We start from the raw sequence: 27,652 nt of genomic DNA on the forward strand, positions 1-27,652 counted from the left end.
AGTTGTGAGCATAAAGCTTATTTTTTCTAAGTTTCTAGGATCCCAGAAGGCAGAAGGAACTTCAAATATGACCTTTTTCCTCATTAAACTTCTACATTGACCACACTTGGGAAAACCAGCTGATGATGATGATGTTGGAGGTAGCCACACAAAAAGCAGTCTTAACAGCATTCTATCCATAAATTCTGACTAGTTTGCATGTGAATTAAATTTTGGGTGCACTGTTACTTGGTGTGTACATCTGAAAGTAATTTGTGTGTGGTAGATACTTGCAAGCCAGGTGAGGTTTTTAAGAAGTATTTGGAAGTCTTTCTCAAGCTGAAGTAGGAGCTGGAGAGTGTTTGTAGCATCTTCTTAAAAATGCTGTTTCTCATTCTTCTCAGAGGTTTACTTGCTTTGGGGTAGGATACACTCACAGTACACCCCCCATGTGCAACTTGCTTTTGGATTATTTTAGTGTATTTAAAGCTTTTAGTAAGAGAGTATGGCTCACTGCCTTCTGTAATGGTGCTTCTGTTGATGTTTTCTGATGCTGACAAAGCAAACTGTGCTATAAAAGATGTTGGGAGGAAATTTGCATAGGTAAAACAGCAATAAAACAAGCTTCTAGAAGAGAGGAGAAGAATCAGTAGGGAGAATACAACCTCAGAAACTGATTTATTTTTCCGTTGCTCTTACTGGAATCAAGATTTCAGCGTCTGTTTAATGGCAGGAGGATGTCAATGGTCAAATCTTGTCTTCTTAGAAAACACTTGTTTCCTTGCAATCAATTTATAAAAATAGCATTTCAATTATTCTGTAAAGTAGTTCAGAATCTGCTTTTGATGTCTGTGTTTAGCGAATGCCAAAAGTGAGAACAAAACTTAAAGATGGTGTGGGCCATGAAATCATAAAACAAATCTGAAGTCTGTCAAGACTAACTCAGTTGCAGAGTTTACTTGGATTGTAACTAGTGGAGCTTGTTTTATTTTGCCTGCAACAAAGCTTCAAACCCTCTTTAGCAAAGCTTTCTCAAAAGCCTGAATGTACTCTAGGTATGTCAGGACTTCTGTGCATATGTGATATTTATAAGTGAGGATTTTACTGAAATGGAAGAAAGTGTCATCTGTGAATTCTGGTTTTCAGAACACCACTTAAAAATTCATATAAAAGATATTTTTTCGAGAATGTTGGTGTTTATAAAGAAAACAAGAAGGCTGAGTCTTTAGTTTGCCTCTTCCTGAAATAATTTATTGTGAGAAACTTGTCTGCAACAAATACAATCTCAGTTTCTGTTAAACAAACACAACAATTCCTAATTCAGTTGTTAGAAATCAAATGCTTTCCTAAAGAGACTTACATTATAAAAGATCTAATGTTAGAAAAATAAGTGAATATATTAGAATTGTTAGAAAAGCATTTAATCACAAAGTCTTAATCTAGTAGCAAGAAGCTTTGTTTCTGCTTTTGCACATCTTTCCTTAGACTGTGAAAACTTGTTTTGTCAGATTTTGATGGCGATCTTCCCAGGGAAAATAAGAAGTAAATAATCCAATACCTCTCTCCCACAAACCCAAACCTCTTTGTGAGTCAGGGAGCTTGCTTTCTGTACAGTAGGCTTGCTATACTTAAGCATTCCTCTAATAAAATAAGAAAAAATAGAAGTGGCCTGTGTCTTTATGGAAAATGTTTGTGGTTGGTACTCTTGAAACTTGCAAGATGAAGGAGGACCGGCAGCTCAAAAATTTACAGCTGGTGTGTTTCCAGAGCAGTACGTTCTCATCCTGGTAGAGCTTATGCATGAAGTGTTATTTGTAGCAGTCTTTTATGTAAGGATATAGACATTTTTTGATATGTAATCCTTGTTCACTTCCTCTATTCATGCTTAGGGGACTAAAACCATGTCAGGCTTGATTTGGCAAGTAAATATGCAATAGATTTACTTCATCTGGCTGTATTTCTTGAGGTGAAGCTTTTGCAATATGTTTCCTGTTCGTGGAGGCCTGTGGGATTTTCCTGGACATTTAAATGCTAAGCTGACATCTCCTGTCATTCATGGATTACATTCAGTGACAGAACTGGGTATTAAGAATACAAATTAGCATAATTTATATTTAACATGCCTTGTTTTTTCCACTCAGATTCACTTACATGTTTTAATGGAGGAGAATGTATCAACAGATTGCTGTGCAACTGCAGTCGATTTAATGCAACTGGACCAAGATGCCAGACAGGTGTGTAAACAGAGAAAATGAACTGGGTTTCTGGGATTGTACTTGGATTCCCAGTGCTACAAGAATAACTGCCCACTGCCAAAAGGATCCTTCGTGTCCTACTATTTTTCCCTCCCTTTCTTTTCTGTGTTGGTATTTCACAGCATAACACATATACTATTACATCTCAACTGCAGGTTGAATCTAAAAACCAGCACTATGTCTCAAGTGACTCTCCTTTTGTTAGTATATAACACAGGTGCTGAAAGAGATCATATATGCAGAACGTGGGGTCAATATAATTTTGAAACTTTTGATGGACTCTATTATTATTTTTCTGGGAAATCCACATACGTGCTTGTGAGACATACTGAATTAGATGAACAGAGCTTTTCCATACAGGTAAGGGTCTGTGCTTCTACATTCCTTTTAACTGTTGTTGAACATGCTAATAATGCATTAATTTTAAGATATTAAAAATAACTTGAGATGATAGTATGGTGTTCTAGAACGAAACGTTGGTTTAATTCTAACATGATGTAGTCTACCAGTTACAATAGCATAAACAGCTGGAAGAAAACTGGTGCATGTACTTCCAAAGCCTGCTGCTGCTGTGAAAACACCATTCCAAGAAGAGTGCTAATTGTACTCATCTTTTTGGGGATTTTTTTTGGGACCAAACTACTTGTTCACATGCTCACAGTGGGAATGGGGGTATTAGTTGTATAATGTGGATTACAAAGAATTTGGTTAAAATCTTTGACTTTGACACTAGTGGTTTTATTTGGCAGGTGAATAATGATCCTGAATGCCATTCTTCTCCTTATTCCTGCAAACGGTCCATTAGTTTATTCTTTTCTGGAGATGAACAGATAAAGATGAGCAGTGAAGTCACCTATAAAGGATTTGGGTAATTGCACTCATGTTTCTGATGCTGTAGTTACACTGAAATGAATCTCATGGTAATGCTTTGATAACAGAGATCTAAACTAGATCCCTTATTTGTTGGTAGCTCAAAGTAAGTATCCAGACCACAGCAATACTCCCAGTCTACTGAGTAGTGTCTGAGGAAGGTGATACTGTAAGTAAGCAGTATACAGTATTAGCAAGTGTAGCCATTGACATTCATCCTTTGATTTTTGCTGCTATTTGCAACTTCATCTCTTTTAGTGGTGTTAACTCCATATTTATATCAGGGTTTTTCAGATGCATGAGTGAGTCATTAAATCAGCAAGTAATTTATTTGTAATGGTGATATTCTTATGTGAAGTTGTTTTTGTTTCTGTGTCATTTCAGAGTACAATTACCTTATATTATCGGAAACCTTCACATCCAGAAAATAGCTGGATACTTCCTAGTCAGGCACCAGAATGCTTTTACTGTGGCTTGGGATGGTACATCTGCAGTGTATATCAAAATGGCACCAGAGTACCTGGGCAAAACACATGGACTGTGTGGGAATAATAATGCTATCCTGCAGGATGATCTTGAAACTAGTTACGGTGAGTATTTAAAATATTCCCCCTTGTGTAATACAGTGTTGTTTGGTGGTTGTTGTTGGGTTTTGTTTTGTTTTGTTTTATTTCTTTGTTTTGTGGGTTTGGTTTGGGGTTTTTTTGTTGTTTTTTTTTTTTTTTTTTTTTTTCCAGGTAAAATTTGTTACTTTGCTTAGTTTTTGATTGTAATGCTAATAGAATTTATGATGGGCAACTTCTAAAATGGAAGATTAACAGAAATACTTCTGGTAGATGATGCTGTTAGTGAAAAGGGACAATTTCAATACAGATGGAACTCTGGGGAGAAAGATCTTTAAAAAGCTGTCTTACTCACTTACTTACAATAATATTTGTACTTCAGTGTTTTGGGACCTGAAAGGTAAAATCTATTTTTAAATGTCCACTGCCCTCTTAGCAATTTTCCACCCTGTGGAAGTCTGAGATACAGCTATTGGAAATAAATTAATAATTTTCATTGCTAAATAATGTCAATGAAGACAAATCTTTTTTGATCTGGCTTTTCATTTATGCTAACACTTTCAGAAGTGACCAGTGATCCTTCAATACCAACTTTCAGACACTTCCAAGAGGCTTGGCTTTCAATAAATACTGAGTGAAGACCTCTACAAAATATAAAGAACTGGAAGGGGGTGGGGAGGGAAATCAGACCCCTTGAAAGGTATCTCAAGTTAGGTGATAAAAACTTCTGGAAATCTTTGCTTTGGGCTGTTTAAATTTTTGCATCTCCTCTTTAAGATTAGGATATTTCTGTGGAGTACTACGTCAACACTCAGATTATATGGGGTAGGCTTCTTTTATTGTGAGCCACTCAATTTCAGAAAACATCAGCCCTGCACTATTACCAGTCCTTACCCCCATTGAATAGTTTGCTCACTAAATCAAAATGTTTAACTTAATGGCAAGATCAATAGTTCATTGTCCCCATTGCCTTCAGAGACTTTACTCTCCCACCTTTCTCTAGGATATCTCAGTCACTTAAAGCTGGGATTGTAGCGTGAGTTGCTACACTGCGTACAGGCTTTGTCCAATTAGCTTGGGGAGCAGTAGTAATACAGATACGGCAAGATACGCATTCGTGGGTAGTGCAAGCAGTAATCAGTGTCACTATTTGTCTATGATGGACAGTACCCTTCTTAGCGAGCTTAACACTAGTGTAGACATACTTACATGAAAAAGTCACACCTTTTTTGGTTAATGCAGAAAATTACTTTGTTACCCTTGCAGTGACGCAGGAATGCCTCATCTTTCCTGGGTTTTAGACTCTGTTAGGAGTTTCAGATAAAGTATCAGTGTAGACCTACATATGCATGTACAGTTTGTCACATCTTCTTTCCTGTCTTCCATTCAAGGAATGTAACAGGCACAGTCCTGCTCCCTTAAAGCCCTTCCTTGCCAAAACGCCTACCTAAGATTTTCCTCCATTTTAGAGCCTTCCTACTATAGTCCTTTTAAAAAGTATTTTTGTGTTTCTTTAAAGGACCAGATTGTCATCAGACTAACAGCTGATTCATTTAGTTATAGGAAGGGTTTGGTACACTCTGCTTAATGTGGTGTTTAGATTATTGAGATGTTTCTCTGGGAAATCCTATAGAGATGCTGTTGTTCTTCCAAGTCACTGTGTGTATCTGTGTATGTATCTTGTTTAGGAAAACTGACAGATGATGTAACAGAATTCGTAGAGAGTTGGCAGGAAAATCCTCCACAAGGAACACCCATTTGGGATAAATCTCTTCTCAATGAACCACCCTGCCTGAGACAAAGCCATGAATCTCTACAGGTCTGGATCAACACAAAAGGATTATTGCAATAGTTGGTGATTCTAATTAGAGTGAGAATTTGTCTTGCTCTGAAGGAGACTGAAAATATTCACAGTTCTTCTTTGGAGAGATGGATTTAAATGGTTGCTGCAGAAGAGCTTCCCTTGTCTTCTCCTTTTGCCCCCACTTCTGTGTTTCATTCTTGATTTGTTCAAATATTATATTGTCTGTATAGCAACCAATAGAATCATTTGAGTCTGGGAACTTAAATGAGTGAAAAGTTGTAAAGTATGGGTACATTTTAGAGCTGGTTTCTATTTCTTCCCTTAGGAATGATGGAGAGAAGCAAGTAAGCAAAACCAGAATGAGATCACAGTTAATTTGCCAGTGTTTAAAAATTATTCTTTCATCCATCACATTGAAGCAGATTATCCTTTTAAGTAATATTTTCAAGACATAACCCTGAAATGAAGTGCTTTAAAACTAAAGTTTTAAAGTATTGAGTGCACCCTCAGTAAATTTGCAGATGACACCGAGTTGGGTGGGAGTGTTGATCTGCTGGAAGGTAGGAAGGCTCTGCAGAGGGATCTGAGCAGGCTGGACTGATGGTCTGTGGCCATCATGTATGAGGATCAACAAGGCAAAGTACCGGCTCCTGCATTTGGGCCACAACAATCCCATGCAGTACTACAGGCTGGGGGAAGAGGGGCTGGAAAGCTGTTTGGCTGAAAGGGACCTGAGGGTGCTAATTGACGGCTGAGCATGCAGTGTGCCAGGGCAGCCAAGAAGGCCAAGAGCATCCTGGTCTGTATCAAAAATAGCATGGCCAAAAGGGTCAGGGCAGTGATTGTCCCCCTGTACTCAGCTGCACCTTGAATACTGTGTTCAGTTCTGGACCCCTCACTACAAGAAAGATATTGAGGTGCTGGAGCGGATCCGGAAAGGAGCAAAGCTGGTGAAGGGTCTGGAGAATATGTCTGATGAGGAATGGCTGAGGGAACTGGGGTTGTTTAGTCTGGAGAAGGCTCAGGAGGAACCTTACTGCTCTCTACAACTACCTGAAAGGAGGTTGTAGCAAAGTGGGGGTCAGTCTCTTTTCCCCAGTAACAAGCAATATGACAAGGGGTAACAGCTTCAAGCTGCACCAAGGGAGATTTAAATTGGATATTATGTAAAATTTCTTCCCTGAAAAGGTTGTCAGCTACTGGAACAGGCTACCCAGAGAAGTGGTAGAATCACCATCCCTGGGAAGTGTTCAGAAACCATGTAGATGAGGCCCTCACTAACATGATTTAGTGGTGGACTTGGCAGTGCTGGGCTAATGGTTGGACTTGATGATCTTAAAGGTCTTTTCCAACCTTGCTGATTTTAAAGCTGATGCCATACATGTTTTATTTCTGTTGCCTTTCACTCTGTAATATGACTAAAATGAAGACTATTTCACATCATCTGGGCTTAGCTGCAACACGCCCTATGCCTTTCTTGGGGAATGGATATATTTTACTACCACTGTTATGACCTTGGATAAAAGAATGCTCTGGCATGGACAGCAATGTTGCTATCCACTGCTTCTTGTTGATGAAAGTGATTCCTAGGCACAGACTAAGATGTCTGTTCTGATTTACCATAGTCTTCTGTTCTGCTTAGGTTTATTTTTTAAAGCCTTCTCTTCACAACAGCTATCTTATTCATTTCAGAGGGCATACACGCTGTGTAACATCCTGTTACATCCCCCATTTGAAACATGTCATGAATATGTGAGTCCTCTTCCTTTTATGGCAAGCTGCGCCAATGATCTCTGCATGTAAGTAAATGTTTTTTGAGTAATTCCAAAACTATTTCAAAAAACATTGTCCTTCTATTATGAGAGTGAATTGTAAATGTTAACAGGACTAATTTGTGTCTTTTTCTGCATGTTGTTTTTCATCTAAGTCTTTTATCTTGCCTTTCTGGTTTACTTCTGTTTTTACTGCCAGAAATTCCTGTGGAGTTGTTCCTGTTTTCTTTGGTATAAGGATGACCAAAATCAGGCTCAGATATTTTCATAACTTGTTAGCATACCTGTCCTTGAATATGGCATCTGTTTTGATTCTGAGTGTGCAACATCATTAGTGTTTCTAGCCTTAATGAACAGTAATGGTGCATAGGTCAGTTTGTCATTTGCAAGCCAGATGTTAATCCAACGAAAAGAGGAATTTGATTACTATCTGATTTTATGCTATCATTTCACAAGCTGCTATGCTCCTTATTCAAGTAGTTTTGACTAGTTAACAGGCAGGGCAGAAGATAATTTCCATTTCTTGTACCATGGTGGAAACTTTACACTTTCCTCTTGTGAGTTTTCTTAACAATGTTATTCCTTTTGTAAAAATCAAGACATTTATTCAGGTCTGTTAATACTGCTCTGTCTCTGGCTTTCATGGATTTATTCAAGAAGTTAGTTTCAGGTCTCAGGTTTGTTGATGACTTGTCTTCAAGTGTGCAATTTAACACTTTTAACCTAGACAAACAGCACAGTACTTTAGAACATTATTAAAGTAGATTCAAAAACATGGTTGCATACAATGCAGGAGTATTCATGAGGTTATGATTACATGTTTGAATGTAGGAAGAAAATAATATGTCAATTTTTATTTGTGTAAGGTCAGCAGCTGATAATGCAACTTGGTGTCGAGCATTAACTGAATATGCCAGAGCATGTGCCCAAGCAGGAAAGCCACTTCATGGATGGCGAATGCACTTTCAGCAGTGTGGTATGAAGATGCTTTCGTACTTGGAAAGACTGCTTAATAGTTGTATTTTTAAAAGTGTTCATACTTTTACCTCTTTTTCCTTTCTCCTATTTTGAACTCATATAGCTCTCACTGAAAGCATAAATATAGACTCAATTCAAGGATACTTAAACAAAACAGAAGTTCTTTTTTTTATATGTGTAATTTGTACTGAATGTATTTAAAACACTAAGCTTATTAGAATGTGTTTTAAGAACCTTCTTACTGAAACATCAGAGATTCTTTAGGATGATTAACCATTTGTTTTTTCATAGAGCTACTCTCAAATATTGTCAAAGTCTTCATGGATTTCTAATACATAAAAATTTGTCAAGAGTGTTTAAAAGTAAACTTGAATTACTCTTGTATAAGTCATCATCTTAGAAATCACAGAAAGTAAGTTTGAAAGGGACCATCTAATTTATTTGCCTGTCTGGAATACAGGACCAGAACTATTATGTCATTCATGACAGCAGGTTTCCTCTATGTTTCTAAAAATATTTGTTAATGGATGTTCTACTACTTCCTATGCTGGTCTGAGTATCTAAATAGCTCTGCTGTGAGAAAGTTCCCTGAGCTTTCCTTGGCTTAATTTAAGATTATTCCTTCTTAGTGCATCTTTAATGGACAGAATATGAATATATGTATATTGTGTGTTTGTGTGTTTTATTAAAGCCATTGTTTCATTGTTCTAGACAACAGATGCTCAATTGACTTATCAAAAAGTAAATACCTGAAACAAATATCTGCAGTCTATTTTAAGTGCTGAGTCAGAAATACAATACTTTGCTATTTATAGAATCATAGAATGGTTAGGGCTGGAAAGGACATTAAGATCACGGAGATCCAGCCCCCCTACCACGGGCAGGGTTGCCTCACACTAGACTATGTCACCCAAGGCTCTGTTCAGCCTGGCCTTGAACACTGGCTTGGGAGACATGGTCTGTATCTGTTTCTATTTTTCAGTGATTACTTGTGCTGAACCCTTGACCTACAATGAATGCATCAACTGTTGCCCTGTTTCATGTCATCAAAAATCACAGTGCATTGACAGTGAACTTCCCTGCATTGATGGATGTTACTGTCCGGATGGTAAATTTTGCTTCTCAAATATATGTTATATAATGCCATGTAACTTTCTGATTGCTATCGCCCAAGGTTAGGGGCTAGATTAAGGCACTCACAGGAGCTCTTTATAAAGGCAGCGCAGAGAGTGTGGATGAACGACCTTGTTTTGCTTGTAACTGACAAGTGCTTTTTTCTCCCTTTAACAAGTGGGAATAGGTTTTAGCACAGATCCACATTCTAGCTGTAGAACTCAACCATTTGAATGAAAAATTGGGTTTGCTCTGTTGTTAACAGAGCAGCCATCTTCCTGATTCTGGTGGTATTTTGGCGAGTTGGGTTTTTTTCTGGTGTGCTTTGCCTTTAGGTTTGACTGATTTTATGGTTTGGTTTGGGTTTTTTTTTTTCACCCTGAAGAATTACTGCAAGGTCAGGTGTTTAGGAGAGCTCAGAAATGTGACATGACTAAAACTCATTCATGTGGCCAGAAACAGGTTTTGATACTGATATTCTTCTGCTGTTGTATAGTTATGGCAAGTGAGGTATTTAGCAATGCAGCCTGTGGCAAAACTTCACCCTTGTTACCAAAATATACTCTGATGTCCAGTTTTATCCTTGTTACTGGCTTCTCTTGGGTACATAATTCTATCTAAGAGAGGTCAGAGAAAGTTATATGCTGAATCATAAAGTCCTGCCTCTTAGACATACCCTGATGATTTATAAATATAATCATCTTTGTCATACGTTTTATCTTTTATGGCCTAGTAAAGGCTTTCAGTTCCTGGATCTCTTAGAATGGAACACACACAAAACCTCCCACAAGTAAAAAAAAAACCATTATAATAAAATAAAGACCAAACAGTACCTTAAAACATAGAAGCAAAAATTTGTGAATGTGTCAAAAAGGAAGCCAATGGGTACTCAAAACAGCATGGTTTGCTGTTTGTGTGTGGGGGGTGTGTGTGTGTGTGTGTTAGGTTTTTTTGTTTCTTTGTGGGTGGTTTCTTCCCCCTGCCCCTCAATATTAAATATTTGTTATTCATGCTACTGTTACTGTATCTCAAGCAATTCTGGTACTTGGTCCACATAATATAATACATTTAATATAGTTCAGATCAAACTACTGCAGAAATAGTGTAGAGTTTTATTATCATACATGACTATTTGTGTTGTTCTTGGGTATACTTAGTGCTCCATCAGCCATTCGTACAGATATTTTATTTTTTCCTTGTTGTTTCATTTTTTCTAGGCTTAATTTATGAAAATGAATTGTGTGTCAAACCTATGGACTGCCCTTGTGACTACCATGGAAGCTTCTTTGAAATGGGCTCAGTGGTTTATGAGGAATGTAATAACTGGTTAGTAATTTTTCTTTTTATGCTGTGAACTTAAGCCTTTCATGGTCATGAGAGACAACTTTTGTAAGACCTGTTTTGGTTAAGAAGTGAATGAAGTTGATAAGTACTCACTGTTTCTATGTGCAAAACTTGTTGTTTCATATATTTTGCAAAAAAGGGAAAGATAAAAGAAACTATAGAGCTATTAATGTGAAATAGGAGCGAATGGCAGATATTGCAGAGAATACTGTAATGTTTAATACACTTTTCACCTCAAACTCTGCCTCAAAGTAAAAGGAATCTAGAATTCAAAATCTGAACAGGAGAATGACTTTACTTTGTCTCCTGGTTTTGTTGTCTCACTTGGACACAAAGAGCGTAATGTCATTATGACACTAAGCTGCTCTTTTGAGAATTTCTAAGTTAATTTCATACATTGAAAAGAAAAGTTTGTAGGAAGAGATAATGTCTTTATTGGATAAACTTAGTTGATTAAATGGATGAGCTTGCAGATGTGCAACTTGTTTTTTCCTATCAGATTTTTTTCTTTTTAAAGTATTAAGATTCAAATTGCTTGTGTTTATTCTTATCAGTTTTAATAATCCTTAACTTTTATAATGGTTATCAAGGAGCTAAAAAGAAAGAAAAGTGTTACTGGATGCACGGATGAAATTTCACCTGATCATATCCTCATGACAAGCACTTGCCACAGCTCCCAGGCATTCTAGTGAGTGTGATAGCACTGTTGTACCCTTTTGTGAGACTCAAGATACCTGGTAACCACTTCATATAGAAGGAAACCAGGAAAAACAACTGAGGGACAGCCATATATACTTCAATTAAAAAAAAAAAAAAGTCTGAAACTTTTTTTTAATATTAATTTATTTATTTATTTATTTCAGCACTTGTATTGGAGGAAAGTGGATTTGTACAAATCTTACATGTCCAGGTATGTCAAAGTTTTGAATACTTAACTATTTAATAACTGAATTTCTACTTTGGGTAAAATATTACTGTTAGATCTGAATAAGCTCTTTCACTGTATAACTTGCATTTTTATTTCTATCTACATGTAAATGCATTAACACACAGTAGATCAAATATTAAAATAGTCTGAGGAGCAGGAATCTGCCTTTCAACTTAGTGCAATATGTCTCCCTATACATCACCATCATGTCTCTGGTAGATGGCACTACCTTGTCATTCTTGTCATTCAACTAAAGTTTGCTCTGCAATCTTCACTTGAAAGACATATGGCAAAATTGCCTTTCCCCTCTTCCCCCTGCCCCAGCATTGCTGGCTAGAGATATAGTATCTAGGTATTGCAAAAATACCAATTAATTTTTTTTGACATGCCTGTGGAATGAGGGGTGTTATTCCCACTTCACAGGTGGGCAGCTAAACTACAAAGAGATTAAGGTCAAAAGGATTTTGCATAGTTCTTATGGTTGCCAATAGATTCAAGCACTGTCTTGGAGTTGTCAATTAACTGTGGGAGTGTTTAATGTTTCTGTAAATCTAAAAATGTTTTTAGAGCCACAAATCAAATATCCGGAATGTAAGGATTACACGTTATTGTCACCTCCAGGGTAAATTGTTTAGATATCTTGGCCTGGCACCAGGTAGGAACTCCATAGCAAAAACAAGGATAAGGATCACTTCTTCACTGTGTTCCTAGTACCTGATTATAATATGAATGCAATTTTATAAATTATAACATGTATCAAAGTGTATGAACTCTACAGCAGTAGTAACTGTTGAGAGTACACTGTCTTTTCTGCATACTTCAATACATTATTTATGTTTGTCAGCTGAATGCTCAGTTTCAGGAGACACACATTTCATGACCTTTGATGGGCGCAAATACACTTTCCAAGCTACCTGCCAATATATTCTAGCAAAAAGCCGTGCATCGGGAGCATTTACCATATCCTTGCAAAACGCTCCTTGCGGACAGGTAAGGCTTAGAACTCTCTCGTAATGTTTATATGCTGAAGGGCTTACTAACCGGGGGGGGGGGAGCAGGAAGAATACTAAGAAAAAAAAATCATGAAAGCTACCTGCAATGGCATACATTAAAATTAATCAGTAGCAACAATTTTCCTTGATGATGAAGTAGTTGAACAACAGAGTCCAAGAAACCTGAGAAAGGTGGTTGTACGCAGTGTATATAACACTGTCCCACACGACATCCTTGTCTCTAAATTGGAGAGACATCAATTTGATAGATGGACCACTTGGTGGATAAAGAACTGGCTGGATGGCCGCATGCAAAGAGTTGTGGTCAATGGCTCGATGTCCGGCTGGAGACCAGTAACGAGTGGTGTCCCTCAGGGATCAGTGTTGGGACCGGTCTTGTTCAACATCTTTGTCAAGTAACATGGACAGTGGGATTGAGTGCACCCTCAGCAAGTTTGCCGATGACACCAAGCTGTGTGGTTCTGTTGATATGCCGGAGGGAAGGGATGCCATCCAGAGGGACCTCGACATGCTTGTGAGGTGGGCTAATGCCAACCTTATGAAGTTTAACCATGCCAAGTGCAAGGTCTTACACCTGGGTCGGAGCAATCCCAGGCACAGCTACAGGTTGGGCAGAGAAGAGATTCAGAGCAGCCCTGCAGAGAAGGACTTGGGGGTGTTGGTCGATGAGAAAATGAACATGAGCCAGCAGTGTGCGCAGCAGCAGGTCGAAGGAGGTGATCCTGCCCCTCTACTCTGCTCTCGTGAGACCTCACTTGGAGTATTGTGTGCAGTTCTGGTGTCCTCAACATAAAAAGGACATGGAACTGTTGGAACAAGTCCAGAGGAGGGCCACGAGGATGATCAGGGGACTGGAGCACCTCCCGTATGAAGATAGGCTGAGAAAGTCAGGGCTGTTCAGCGTGGAGAAGAGAAGGCTGCGTGGAGACCTTATAGCAGCCTTCCAGTATCTGAAGAGGGGCTATAAGGATGCTGGGGAGGGACTCTTTATTAAGGACTGTAGTGATAGGACAAGGGGTAACGGGTTCAAACTTAAACAGGGGAAGTTTAGATTGGATCTAAGGAAGAAATTCTTTACTGAGAGGGTGGTGAGGCACTGGAAAGGATTGCCCAGGGAGGTTGTGAATGCTCCATCCCTGGTGGTGTTCAAGGCCAGGTTGGATGAGGCCTTGGGTGACATGGTTTAGTGTGAGGTGTCCCTGCCCATGGCAGGGGGGTTGGAACTAGATGATCTCAAGGTCCTTTCCAACCATAACTATTCTATGATTCTATATTGAAGCTATATCCTGTACTATATGGTTGAAGATATGCAAAGGGAATACCCAAAGAAATACTCTAAGGAACTTTTCTTATCAAATTAAAGTTGAAGCATGAAACCCACAGTTAGATACCTCTCAGCCTGGCCTGTTAGAAAACCCATTAATTTGACAACAGAGGTCTGGAGCAAATACATACTATGGTAATATGCAGGATATGTATTGTGTGTCTCATTCCATTTTGTGTTACAGAATGCTTATTTCTGTGTTCAAAACAGACAGAAATGTGCCTTTTAGTTTAGTTGTTGTGGTGATACTTTTGTTGGGGGAAGCAATAATCAGATTAGTTGGTTTTCTGCAGCACTTGTGAGATCACCAAGAACCTTGCAGTATTTCTCGCGTCTTGTTTACCCTGACTTAGGGAGTTTGCTTAATATGTTTCCGTGTCCGAGTAGTTTGTAGGTGAAAAAAACCCCAGATTCTCTTGGCTTTTACTATATATTAGGCTTCATACTTAATTTAGCCTTCAACAAAGCTAGCCTAATCAGTCCCTCATAGGTACAGACTTTTACAGAGTTTTGAGTGAAGCTTTCTGGACATTAACAGCCAGGTGGGTGACCAGAGACTTGTGTGGTATGTTCCAGGGTGACATACTGCTAATTAAATTATCATTGTACCAGTTATGGGAGGGTAGTGAGAGCAGTCTGAGTACTATAATGCAAGAGTGTGAGGCTTCAGTGCATCTATTCAAGTGTCTTATCAACTAGCTGGTACCACTTGGCAGAAGATCTGCTTTACAGTTCTCTAGGCACCATCCATTATCTTTTTCCTATTTATAAAAATTAATGAATTGAAATGGAAAGCTAAAAGATTTGTAGTGCAGAATCTCATATTTCTTGGTATATCCAGATTTTGTGCTTTTTTTTAAAAAAAACCCCAACTTTATCAGTCCCATCTCCTTCAAGTAGATTAAAAAAATGTAGAAAGAAAATACCTAGGGAGATTTAGGTCTCTGAATCACAAAGAATCCAGTCATGTAGAGTCTTAGATCTGGTGACATAATCAGTCATCAGGCAACAAGTTATTTCACAATGATGTGAAATTTTCTTTAAGCACCTTTTGGAAGGAGAATCATTCCAGTGATCAACACAGCTTGACATTATCTGAGTTTCAGGTGACAACCTCACTGGCTTTGTAGTTTGTATGATGAGAAGATCTTCTGAATATAGACTTTTTTTTTTTTTTTTTTTTAAAGTGCCTACTGAGAGATATCACCATTCCTGTGAAAACACCTGCTGAAAGTTAGCAGGGGCAGTGCTGTGAAAGAAGCAGTTCATTGGAACAGAGAACAATTGTCAGGCAGAATTTCTCCTTTAGTTTCAGCATGAAAGAATAGTAAAGCTTTTGTCAACATTGTGTAGTAATTTATATAATATGGAGGCTCATTCTCTTGTTTCTGGTCTGCTACTCGTACCAGCTGGTATTGTTTTATTTTTTTTTCTTCTTAAAAAGCCAACAAAATTGTCCGTTTATAGCTGTTATTGCTGAATGACAGGCACAGAAACCTAATGTCTTAGTAAAAAGTCAAGACAACAAGGTAAGCTACAAGAACACAGCTTCACCATGCAGATATCTGTCTTCACTATCAGTCTGGGAGAGCTGGTTGAGCTGATGAAATATCTTCCATAATTTTTATAATTTGCTATTTTTAAGTTTCTTTTTATCATTTCAACTGTTGGTGAGAGATCACTGTTGCACTATCATTTAGAGACAGGAAAATTCTGAATGTGGTTTTTAATCTTTGCACACCACTGTGTGTACTTGTGTGTCCATGGTATTTGAAGGACTGACATAATCTGCTTTGTGCTAGTTCAGCATCTGTCAAAGCCACATGGTAGCCCTAGCAATTGTTTTCAATGAGTAGGGCAACATTTGTCCGCTACTAGGCAAGTCCCAGTGAAAGTCAGTGAGAGGAGGATGAAAGTGTAAGTCTTTGAACTGAACATCCTAATCTGTTTGCAGTGTGGATGGTATTCATGGTATAATTTTGCAGTTAGTGTGACAGTCCAAAGGTAGGGATATTTTAGCTGCATCTTGTCCAGTGCCTCTTTCAGCACTGCAGATTCTTAACATTTTAATATTTCACCATAGGTTATGTCTTTACTGTAGGCAGTGGGATTGAAAAGTGTAGCTGCCTGCACCTCTTATGGACATTTCTTGACTGCAGCTCAGGACCAGACCCAATCAATGAGATTTCCTTCAGTGACACCTAGACTGCTGTTTGCCAAGTGATTTCAAACATGTATGTTTTGGTATATAAGACATTATGAGACACTAAAGAGGCATAATCAAGATGAGACTAAAGTGAACAAATAGTGTGCCAAAAATAACTGGACTCAGTTTTTGTCATTGTTCTTGAATACCTTTTAAATGGTTACAAGGTCTTGCAGTGAAGGAGGGTGAACAGAAGAAACAGCAGTTGGATGCTTCCCCCTTTCCTCTGTAGATGACAGGGAATAGACAGTCTTCTAACTTTATCCAGCTACACTAAATCCATGTAAATAAGCTGATGTCTTAGCTATAGTAAAGAGATTTAAGTATAGCAGGAGTGGCAGAAACTTAATTACTTCCTAGAGAAAAGAAAAAGTAGAAGGTGGATTCTTATATCTTTCAGCGTGTAGCAAGGTAAATTACAGAATGCTGACATGGTTAAGTTCAAGTCATCTCTCAATCCACCTCTATGCTTGATTCTCTGTGATAGAATATTTTTCTTTTTTAAAATAAGTGGGTGATCAAATTAATTCTCTCAAGAAAAATTTGGTAATCTTCTGTGAGTAATAAGCATGCTTTAATGAGCATTCTTTCCCTATTGGCATCGAAAGCCAAAATACCTGTAGTTATTTTAAAAGGTGGAAGTCCTGGCCTAACTGTCCTCCTAGATAGGAATTGACTAGTGTTAACCTTTCTCTGCCTAGTTTCTATGTTACTTAGTGCAGGTGTATTTGTTGCTGTGGTATGTTGAAAGCAGTCAATATTCAGTAGTCTTCAGACTTGTGTTGCTTTCCACCCATGTAGTATGGTGTCTAGTTGAAGATCACTACAGTAACATAAAATGTGCATGAATTTTAAATAGTTTAAGACATCATTTATGTGCCGATTGGTTTCAGAACTTGAATGGAAAAAAAATCCATCATAACTAACACAGAACATGTACATGATGTACATGATACTCGACTTCTGTTTTGATTAAAGCAGTTAACCTCAATTCTTGATTTTTAAGCTGTGTGAAAATTTCTTCTCTAGGGCATGTAGCTTCTTTACGTTGTGGAATTTCAGCATGAGTCTCAATACTTTGATTTTTAGGATTTCAGTCAATAGCTGCTTTTGGTAATGTTGACAGTTAAGTGCCACTGAAGAAGGTGGTTGTGAGTTAGGCAGATGATGTTGAGCTAGGATTTCTTGGAGTATGTTTCATCCAGACTGAAATGCAGTATTTCTTTCCATGTTTTTTCTGTGTGACATTTTGACTTAGAGAACTGAAAATGAAAATAAGAATAAGCAATAGTAGTAACAATAAGATAGGTCAGTTGGATGTTGTGATACTGTATGCTGGTGTGATGCTGCCTTTCTTTTGTCAATATTCGTCCAGGGAGCTTATGAACACACTCCACAACTCCTCTCAGAAATAATGATTTTAAATGTTGTTTTAAATAACTATTCACAAGGTGCTTCTGTCTTTCATTATTGTGTGCCTTTAAAAGAATTTTATATCTTACGTATGCTTTGAAAAAACCTAGTTTATCAGAACACTTTAAAGTACAAATTTTGATTTTTGTGCACAGCAGTGCTGTGGATAATGCAGCCTTGTTTGTGAGCATTCGTTTAACCTTAGTGGGTCTTTAATCAGGGGGTTTAATCATGAATTGCAGGTGTGTTTGTACTTAGCTATGTAACAATTATTTAGTTTCTCTTTCCAAATCCCACTTTTGAGCTGTACTAAACACACATGTGAAATCATTCCAAATACTAAGTTTTCTTACTTAGCTGTAAAGCTGTTTTACAAGTGCTCTCTGCTAATAAGATAGATACAAATGAATATTTTCAATTCCCCACTAATTATAGCTTTACTTGCAGTCTTATGTAACTTTTATCCTTCTTAAGGTTTGCTTGTTTGTTTTAAATGTGTTTTGCTCTGATTTGTAGAACCAGGATGGATCATGTATCCAATCAATCAGCCTTATTCTTAAGCAGGACCTCAAGAGACAAGTGACTCTGACTCATTCAGGAGATGTTCTGGTATATGACCAATACAAAATTAACCTGCCTTATGCAGATGGTAAGGAATAATACATAAACTTACAACTTCTATCAAGCACTAAGGCAGTATTTTAATGGCATATGCATGTGTTGTGGTACTGAAGTGGTATATTTTTAATATTCTGTGTAAAATGTTTCTCAAATTAACTTTTCTGAGGAGAAATTTTCTCTGATTCCTGAACTTCATAATTTCTTTTCCTTTCTTTTGTAAACAATTTGAGTAAATATAAATGGAAGGAGCCCTGTCACGGATGATTTACAAACCAAAAAAGAATATTTCTTTTTGCTTCAGTAAGTTTTAAATCTCTCCTTCTGGAAGGTGTTACCAAATATTCTGTGTAGGAATATGTGACACTGTTCTGTGAGATTCAATGTTAACTTTAACAAGAGATATATATGCAAAAAATTAGTACATTTATTGTCTCTGCGGCCTTGGCTCTTTGGGAATTTCCCCAAAAAGGCTTTAGCACAGGAAGTAAGTTGCTGGTGTTGGTCTGCAATGTTTGTATCTCTAAATTGATTTACTTTTAGTTAACCTTTATGAATATTCTGGTGAACTCTGGATGCATTTTTAGAAAATGCAGTACTGTTGTAAGTTCCTTGTTTTCTTTAAAGTTTGAATCAGTGTAACGTTTGGTGAGAAATCAATGATTAGAGGAAAATTTGGCCTTAATAGGAAGAAAATGTAACTTACATAAAAATGATACAGAACAAAACCAGTGAAATGACAAGAAACAAAATGCAGGCAGGTTTCCTTTGCTTTTCAACAGTCTCTGTTTTTAATCACCAGACTTATTTGAAATACGGAAACTGTCCTCTGTATTTCTTCAAGTAAAGACACACATCGGATTACAGATACTGTACGACAGAGAAGGATTGAGGCTTTACCTTCAAGTGGATGGACGGTGGAAGGATGATACTATGGGCCTTTGTGGAACCTTCAATGGAAATACAGAGGATGATTTTTTGTATGAATAGCTGCAAGATTTCTATTTGCTAGTGTATATATATATCATCTACAGTTAGAGTGGTATATCAAATGTGGGCTGAAGTTGAATGTATAGATATCAAGACTAATTTACTTCAAGTTTTGTTAGTGAGATAGTAGGTTTTAGTTTACTAACAAAAAGATCTGTAAATTCAACTATTGGGTATCAAGCCAGGTTTTGCTTAAAATACTATAATACAAAAATACAGTGAAGTATATATGACTAGTGCTAGTTTATTTGCAAAGTTTTGTCCAAAATATGGAGTGGCCTGTAAAAGGGACTTCCTGTCTCCCTTCAAACCTCTTCTTTTTCCAGCTCCTATTTTCTGCTGCAGGTTCTAATCTGCTGTCTGTGGCAGAGCCTCCATTGTTCAGTGCCTTCAGGCTAACAACAGGAATTGACTGTTGCCTGAGCTTCACTTCACTGTGATGCAGTGAAAGGTGGTTAAAGCTGCCTAAGCACCACAGTCAAGATTGCTGCTTGTCCAGCTTCTTTGTAGCATGTTTCCTACAGATAATAAAGAGCAAATTTGCTTCCAGAGGACTGAGCAGCCTAATGGAAGTGGGAGAAGGAGAACATGAATTTGGAGCTTGGCAGAATATCTCTTTGACCAAGGGGAGGGGAAAAAAAGAGAGAAGAATTGAACTTCTTTTTCTCAAAACTAATAGCAAAATGGGAAATCTTTCCATAATGGTTCTTATTGAAAAACACACACACACGAATACATTAGTGTTTTTTTGATGAATTTCAATCTTAAAGATTAAGAAGTATTAACAAGATTTTTTTAAAAATGAGACTAGGAAATATATAGACAGGATCTCAATGAAGAGATTATTTATGTAAAACTACTTAAAAAAATTCTGTTTGAAGCACATAAGTTTTGTAGTGTGTTTTTGACAGTCTTTGAACTTGTTCTCAAATAAGTGAGAAATTGTTCAATAGTTGATATTTGTGAAAAAAACCCTTAAACTACCGGAATTTATGAATTGTGCTGAGACATGACACAAACCATAATGTGCAAGCATCTTGATATGTACACGCAACACCTGACCCACACCAGATTTGGGGCACTTGCCAGAGACAGTGATGCCTTTTGCAACACCTTCACTCCCAACTGCTTTACCAGAAGTAATATTACTGGTTGTGTGCTTAATGCAATCTTTCCCAAGAGTATAAAATTCCATGTTTAAATGCACTGTTTCAATCATTCTTCCTGTACAATAGAAATGTGCCTTGGTTATTTTGATCAGTCTTTCTATCTTTCAGCTTCTGCTGCCTGTTTGATTACCTCATTGAATCCTCATGGATTCAATTGCTTATGCAGTTAAATTTCTTTACCTTTGAATTTCTGTTCCTTCCTCTTTTGTGCAGAGACTAGAGGGCCTAGGAAGTCAGCTGCCTAGGAACAGACAGGAGAATATAGCTATAGGAGAGACAAAAATGAATCAGATATCACTGAGGAGGCAGAATTATGAATATGAAAATGCAGACTTTCAGGGCAATGGTTCTCCCTCCTTCTTTCTTGTGAAAATGGAACTTGTTCTGTTTTGATCTGTCCTTCCTTACAAAGTATCTAATGGCTTTAGAGCACATCTTCTCTTGTTTCTGGGCCTTCGCCTGGAAAGAAAGAGGAGTCCTGAAACTTAAGCTGACTGCTTTACATGGAAATGCATGTGAATATGGAACAGTGGAAGGGGAGCTTGAATCAGCTGTGCTGAAGAGGGTGGTAGAACTGAGGCCATTCTGTAAATTCACTGTGTCTTTTGTGACTGACTTCTGTTTTGTAAAAGATCTCCAGTTGGAGTAACTGAAAGCACTCCAGAGCTGTTTGGAAATGCATGGAAAACTTCTTCGGCGTGCATTCTTGTGCATGATGGTTCACAGATGGATCCATGTGATATTCATCTGCAGGCAGGTGGGCAGTGAAGGTCAATTGTTATGTACAAATGTACTTTTACTTATATCCATGCCGATTTTCCTAGTTGGATCAGGGTAAAGTGATAAACAGTCCTACCAACTGAAAAAAATAATACAGATAACATTTGCTGAGTTCTATTCCCTAACAAATCATGAAGTGTGTTGGTTAAGTATTTTATGATACTTACAGAGGCACTTGGAATACCTTTTTTTATTTCTGGATTGCAGTTACAATGTGTTGAGTTAGACATGCATGAAAAGTTGGTAGTATGTCTAGTATTGGTGATGCTGCTGGGTAAGATGGAGACTCAAAAGTATTACAGTATTCAATTTTGAAAAATACTGAAAAAATGAAATATTTGATTTTGTTGTCTGATATCGAGGAAAATGAATAGGAGAAAGATACCGATGCATTGCCAGCCCTTAGACTCAGCCAGAAAAGTCCAGTTGGGAAAGATGGTAGTGACTCATGCCATGAGGACCACAGATGGTCACTAAGACATCCTTTAATAGTGATGAACTCTGTAGATCATCAGTTATATCAGTTTCATAGTTCTTATCACTTCCTGACTTGGACTCTACATGCTTTTTGGCAAGATATAGGGGTAAAATATTGAATGAAGTTTTGCTTGTAATTTCAGCAGTGCTAGGAAATCATCACATCTCCTGCCACATCATCCCATCTTTTGAGTATTATACAATGTGCAGCACTAAGAAGCTGCATTCTTGTTAGTGGGTTTGGACATAAGTACAGAAAAAAGTGGCCTGTACAGGAAATCAGAAATCCTGGAAAAGGAATTTTGAAGTCCTAGTTCATGCATGCCTCTTATTCTGGGGGGAATACAAAGTTAACTCTTTCTGGGTATGCTAATGTAGCATAGTATTTCTTTTGATTATTGTTGCATAAATATTTAGTGCATTCAGAATTAAGATACTCAGATGTATGCTGTGTTTGGAGCTTCTTATGTAATTATTTGATACCGCTCTCCCTCTCCTGTGAGGTAGTGCCACCTTGAGCTGGGAGCTCTGGCTCTGGCAATGGAAACAATGGGTAACAGGTTATTCTTTAAAGCAGTATGCATTTATGAAAGGCACTGGGTAGTGTGCAGCATCTGTTGCCTAACCCACATTGATGAGTCAGTTTAAAGACTGTATGTAGGCACTGTCTAGGTATTGTAAAATTTCCTAAATACCTTAAAATCATTCCCTGAACAAGTTCAAAACTATGAGCAGCTACTTCTTTTCTGACTTTTCATGTAGCTGTATAGATAACAAAGATAAAAAGATATATATGGCAATAGTATATAACCATGATCAGTTGCTTGTTATAGAAGATACTTTTTATTCCAAGTCTCTTTAAACTCCCTCACTGAAACAGTGTTTAATCTGTTATTTGTATAGCCTCTTATGCAGCGGAAGCTTGTAGCATCCTTACGAAAGACCTTTTTGCTCCATGCTACCCCTATTTGAGTCCTGTTCCCTATTTTGAGCAGTGCAGAAGAGACACTTGCAAATGTGGACAGATATGTTTTTGCTCTGCTCTGGCCCATTATGCTCATCACTGTCGAAGATTTGGAATTGTAATAGATTTCAGAGGACATGTCCCAGACTGCGGTGAGTTGCCTTTCACTTCTAGTTTTAAATAGGCTTCAGACTGAACATAAAACTAAATGAATATAATATTTAAATGAGAAATTAATTAATTCGATAATGATCTGTTGTGTACAAGGCAAGGTTCTTTTTTGTCAAGATAGAATTAGTACAAGTGTTTTTAGAGGATTGTTGATTTTAATTTAAAATGAATGGTAGAATACAGATAATGTAGAGATAGCCAAAGGTGACATCTGTTAACTCCTCTGTAATGCCTCACAATTATAGGATTGGGGTTATATTATGAAATTTTTCAGTTTATATGGACTTCTAGTGATGTAAAAGATGTTGATTGGACGTGTAGTGCCCTTGTATAATTTTTTTTTTTTTTAAATTATAAGATTGAAAACCTTACAAAACAACACTAAATTGACACCCCTGATGTTTCAGTAGGTTTGGCTGCATAAACAAGGCTGAAAATCTTCTCTTAGGAATATTAAAGAATTTAACATGTTAGCTTTCATCACATCATGTAATTAACCATGCTGTAATGCATGGTAAAGAGGATTTTGGAAAGTTGGTCCAGCTTAAGTATCTTGAGCTGGAGTTGTCTGTATATCTGAAAAGTCTGGCTGGCTTGCCATCATTATGATATGCATGTCTGTGTCTATTATAACTAAATGAATCATTTAAACCATTTAATTTTATTTTACTCTTCTAGAAGCAAGTATAGTTTTATTAGAACATATTTAAAAGTCATGCTTGTCAGGTTTTAAATAGGTCTTTTTAGTACTTCACGAACTTCAGATTTTTTTTTTAAGGAGAGATTTATAGGATGTATGTATATATATCTCAGAAAACTTATGATGATATTGAGCAACATCTGCAAAGTACACATTTTATTTCTTGCTTCTAATGTTTTTGTTAAGATGCTGTGCATTTGCTAAAGCCCATGCACAAGAGCCATGCATATTCAGAGTTAAAGAACCTTCAACTGTTCTGTTTTCCCTGTGTAAATCTGGATTAACTGTGCAGACTTCTTTGTACTTGTTATTACTGTGGATTTACATCTGTGTAGTGTACACAGCATAGTGCCAAGATAGCAATTTTAGTGGAATTTAATGTGATTGGGAATGAAAGAATAGAGATGTTTACCAGAAAAGTGTTGGGAGGTACTTGACTCTCTCGCACTGTAATTTGAGATATTTGTTCCATTTGGACAGCTCTTTCATGTGAAGATACAAAGGAGTACAGTACTTGCGTATCTACCTGTGGCAGAAACTGCCAAGCACTGTCCATGCCAGAGACATGCAGCAATGATTGTGTAGAAGGCTGTGCTTGTCCTTCTGGAATGTATTTGAATTCCAAGACTGAACGATGTGTACAGAGGTAGGTAAAGTTGCATTTCTGATAGTCACATTCACTATTTTAGACCACTACATTTGCAAGTCAGAGTGAAAAACTAATAAACTTGTAACCTTGTGGATATTATGAATCTGTAAACTGGGAGGGATCATAGAATTATACAGAACCTGTGTGTTTATTAAAAATAGCTCTTTTATAGTACTGACACTCATCCAACATCTTCAAAGCTAGTTTCTACATATTATCTGGGTTTGGCAAATAAGAGATACAAAAGGTGTTCACTGTTGTGTAGAGGTGCTGCTTTGTTACTGATTTGGTTTGGAATGTGCTCAAAATATATGGCATGTTGAGATCAATTTCCTGTATTTAAAAATCAAACAAGCAAACAAAAAAACCCCCAACCACAAAACCCCAACCCAACCAACCAAAAAAACTCACCAAAACCAAGAAAGCAACCAATTGAACTTTGAACAGCAATTAAGTTATTGGGAATTTTTTTTCTTCCTTCAGTTTGAGTTAATCATAGTTATGTATTTTTCCTCTACTCCAGAAATGAATGCCCGTGTTATTTTCAAGGAGTTGACTATCCACCTGGAGAAAACATCATGACATCTTTGGGCAAATGGTAAGATACTTACTTACTGTGTTTATTTTTTAAGAGATCTGGGTCAAGTCATTCTGGATAGTCTGTTGGTGTTTTTTGGTGGTGTGTTGTTTGTTTGTTTGTTTTCATTTGGGTTTTTTTTAAGTGAAAAGTACAGAACAAGCTTACATCAGTTTCCTATGCATGTTGGGACAGAGCTTCTTTAGAACTTAGGTTTTCAGGTGCTTATAATCCAATATATTGATGTGCAAAGTAGAGAGAAAAGCCACTGTAATTTTGTACATCCGTAATAATGTAGAGAGCTCCAGAAAACCCCAGACACTTGCTGATTGTCGATTCAAATTTGTTCAGCTAGATCTTCATTGCTATTCTGCTTCCCTATACCAGATTGTAAATCCATATATATATCTCAATATATCTTTATTGGCAAGTTAGCTTATCTTTACCTCAGGGCAGATTCCCTGGAGAGTACCAGGCAACCCACTCTGCGTATGGGGATGTGCAAAGTCTGGGTGCACTGTTGCCTGCCTTCCTGGATATTTTTTACAGAGCTTGTGCCAGACAGCAGTTACAGGAAAGAGCTTCTCCTAGTAGATTATTTGATTGATTTCCTTTCATCCTCCTCCTTAACGGTCTAGTTTAGCTCATTATGCTAAGCACTATGGCGGAGATATGGCTGAATGCACACCAATCTGTGATCATTCACAAATGCATTGTTTCAGAAAAGAGTTATGTGGAATCTGGCAGCGTATGTTTCATGTGAATCTGTTAATTAAAAATATATCTACTGGTTTATACTACTAGTCTTGAAGATAAGAGATCTGTATTTCCTATTTAGTCATGAATTTGCCTGCCATGTTTTAATAAGGCTGTATACATATCTGTTGGGAGGAAAGGCTTTCAAGCTCCTTTGAATTGCCTTGTGCTAAGTAACACATTAGGAACTGTATAAGACTGTATGTGTGGATGAACTGGAAACAATGTGCACAACATGTATTATTTTTAATCTGTCATTGCCTTTTTTTTATTAGAAACAATTATGTTCTTTATTATGGACTCTCTATCTTTCTTATCAGTTGCTTCCTTTTTGGAACTTCCACTTTCAAACTTTAATTTCTTCCCATGTTTGTCTTGGAGTAGCTTTCTTTCTCTGTTCTCAGCCAGTTCTTTGAAATATTTTCATTGTGATACCAGCATTTTATCAGCATTTGAGTCCCCTATCATGCCTCACTATCAGTTTGCTTTAACACTGCTTTGCATGTTGGCTGTGTTATACTGTGAAGTCCTTGCCCACTTTTCGTGCAATACTTTGGAGTTCAGACACACCCCCAAACATGACAGCAGAGTGTCTGTAGCACATACAGAATTCAATTCTGAATCTGCTGACAAGCAGTGAGTCTACTGGGGGCATCCTAGCCACTGCGAAAGAACGGAGAATAGCTAGAGTTTGTGGACTCAGGTTCTCTAGTGAAGCACAGGAGCTGAAATAAAGCCAGTGTTGCTACATTTTTTCCCTGGCAACAAGTTGCTATCAGATCTGCTACCATTTTGTAAAAGGACTGGATAATTTTGGTTGGAATTAGACAGGGGCAGTGTTATGTTGCTCAGTGCTTCCCTGCACACTTTTTTCAGAGTTCTGAGGTTCAGTGCAAATATTTGTACAGTTACTTCGTGTTGACTCATACTGCATGCTTCAGTATTAAACATTCATATTTTTAGATCTTCCTGGCTCTTACGACATCTTCATATGTTTTTATTGCAGCCATTGCAGGGATGGAATAATGAATTGTGATAACAACATGATAGGTGAGTGAAGAGAGAGAGGGGAAAAGATATTCAGGTCAAATGAATATGCATTCTCTAATCTCTGTGGGACCTGTTATTTGTAGTAGAAGAACATGCAACATGTACAAATGCATGTACTTGTAGGAGAGGATCAATCATTTAGGAATTATAATTCTGGGTGATTGGAAGAAAGGCTGGTGAAAATCAGCAGTGTAACTGTCCAAAATACTGCTAAATCTGAGCAACTTTTTTTTTTTTTTCCAGTGCTTTTAAATACTTTTTTTTTTTTTCTTTTTTTGATTGTTAATATAAGTAATCTCAGCTACATGACAAAGAGCAGAACGTCAGAAGGACGAACAGGTTAGCTTTGCCCCATAAAATGTGATTGTAGGAACTGAACACTGACAGTAATTTTTCACAGATATTTGTTCTTTCCCTCCACAAACCTTGAGTAATTGAAATATGGAATAATATATCTTGTGTCATACTCAAGTAAAAGAATGTAGCAAGTGCTTTTTTTCTATTACAGTATATTTTATATATGATTAAGTATCATGGTCCATATTGTTGTTCTAATGCTCCTTTTACTTCAGTGAGAAAGACTTGTATTTGAGGTTTCAGCTCTAAAATTACCAGCTTTTTGGCTTTTAGCAGAAATCTCTTCCCCATGCACTTGAAGGCAGTGGTTGTACTGATTTGACAGCCAGAACCTCTCTCCCTAATAAATAAATAAAACCCTAGCAACCAACCAAAACATCTTTAAAACACTGCCACTGCTTCAGGCATTTTTGTTAACTCTACAAAGTATGCTAAGTGAAACCCAAAGGCAATTGTGCAATTGAATTGTTTTATTCAGTCAGTGACTAAAGCATGGAAAGTCACACCTAGCTCTCAGACCGCTTCCTGATTTTTTTTTTTTTTTTTTTTTTTTGACTTCTATTGATTTCTAATTCTCTCTTGGTAGCACTTTGCATTTCTGTTTCAGAGGGCTGAATCCTGACTGTTTAGAAGGTCATGTTCCTTACTAAACAAATATATTAATTTCGGTATTTTATATGAGATTTTACAAGGGCATGTAGGGATAGGAAAGAGGGAATGGCTTTAACTGTAGGAGGGTAGATTATGATTAGATGATAAGAAGAAAAGAGGGTGGTGAGGCCGTGGCACAGGGTGCCCAGTGAAGCTGTGGCTGACCCATCCTTGGAAGTGT

At 37.4% G+C, this 27,652-nt stretch overlaps 1 protein-coding gene across 1 annotated transcript in view; it reads left to right on the forward strand.

Moving 5' to 3' along the window:
* The window catches only part of OTOG (otogelin), a gene marked incomplete at both ends in the record, with an annotated part of 96,697 nt that overhangs the window by 9,446 nt on the left and 59,599 nt on the right, over positions 1-27,652 (forward strand). Inside the window, 18 exons of the mRNA XM_080618194.1 lie at positions 2,121-2,213; positions 2,440-2,594; positions 2,984-3,102; positions 3,489-3,694; positions 5,356-5,486; positions 7,164-7,270; positions 8,110-8,219; positions 9,204-9,329; positions 10,552-10,660; positions 11,542-11,588; positions 12,451-12,596; positions 18,079-18,211; positions 18,983-19,160; positions 20,972-21,096; positions 22,500-22,712; positions 23,912-24,077; positions 24,604-24,678; positions 26,420-26,463. Coding sequence (XP_080474320.1) covers positions 2,121-2,213; positions 2,440-2,594; positions 2,984-3,102; positions 3,489-3,694; positions 5,356-5,486; positions 7,164-7,270; positions 8,110-8,219; positions 9,204-9,329; positions 10,552-10,660; positions 11,542-11,588; positions 12,451-12,596; positions 18,079-18,211; positions 18,983-19,160; positions 20,972-21,096; positions 22,500-22,712; positions 23,912-24,077; positions 24,604-24,678; positions 26,420-26,463 — 2,283 coding nt within the window. The remainder of the gene's footprint in view (positions 1-2,120; positions 2,214-2,439; positions 2,595-2,983; positions 3,103-3,488; positions 3,695-5,355; positions 5,487-7,163; positions 7,271-8,109; positions 8,220-9,203; positions 9,330-10,551; positions 10,661-11,541; positions 11,589-12,450; positions 12,597-18,078; positions 18,212-18,982; positions 19,161-20,971; positions 21,097-22,499; positions 22,713-23,911; positions 24,078-24,603; positions 24,679-26,419; positions 26,464-27,652) is intronic.

The sequence above is a fragment of the Psittacula echo genome, assembly GCF_963264785.1.
Source record: "Psittacula echo genome assembly, chromosome: 5".
In the NCBI taxonomy this organism is placed as follows: domain Eukaryota; kingdom Metazoa; phylum Chordata; class Aves; order Psittaciformes; family Psittacidae; genus Psittacula; species Psittacula echo.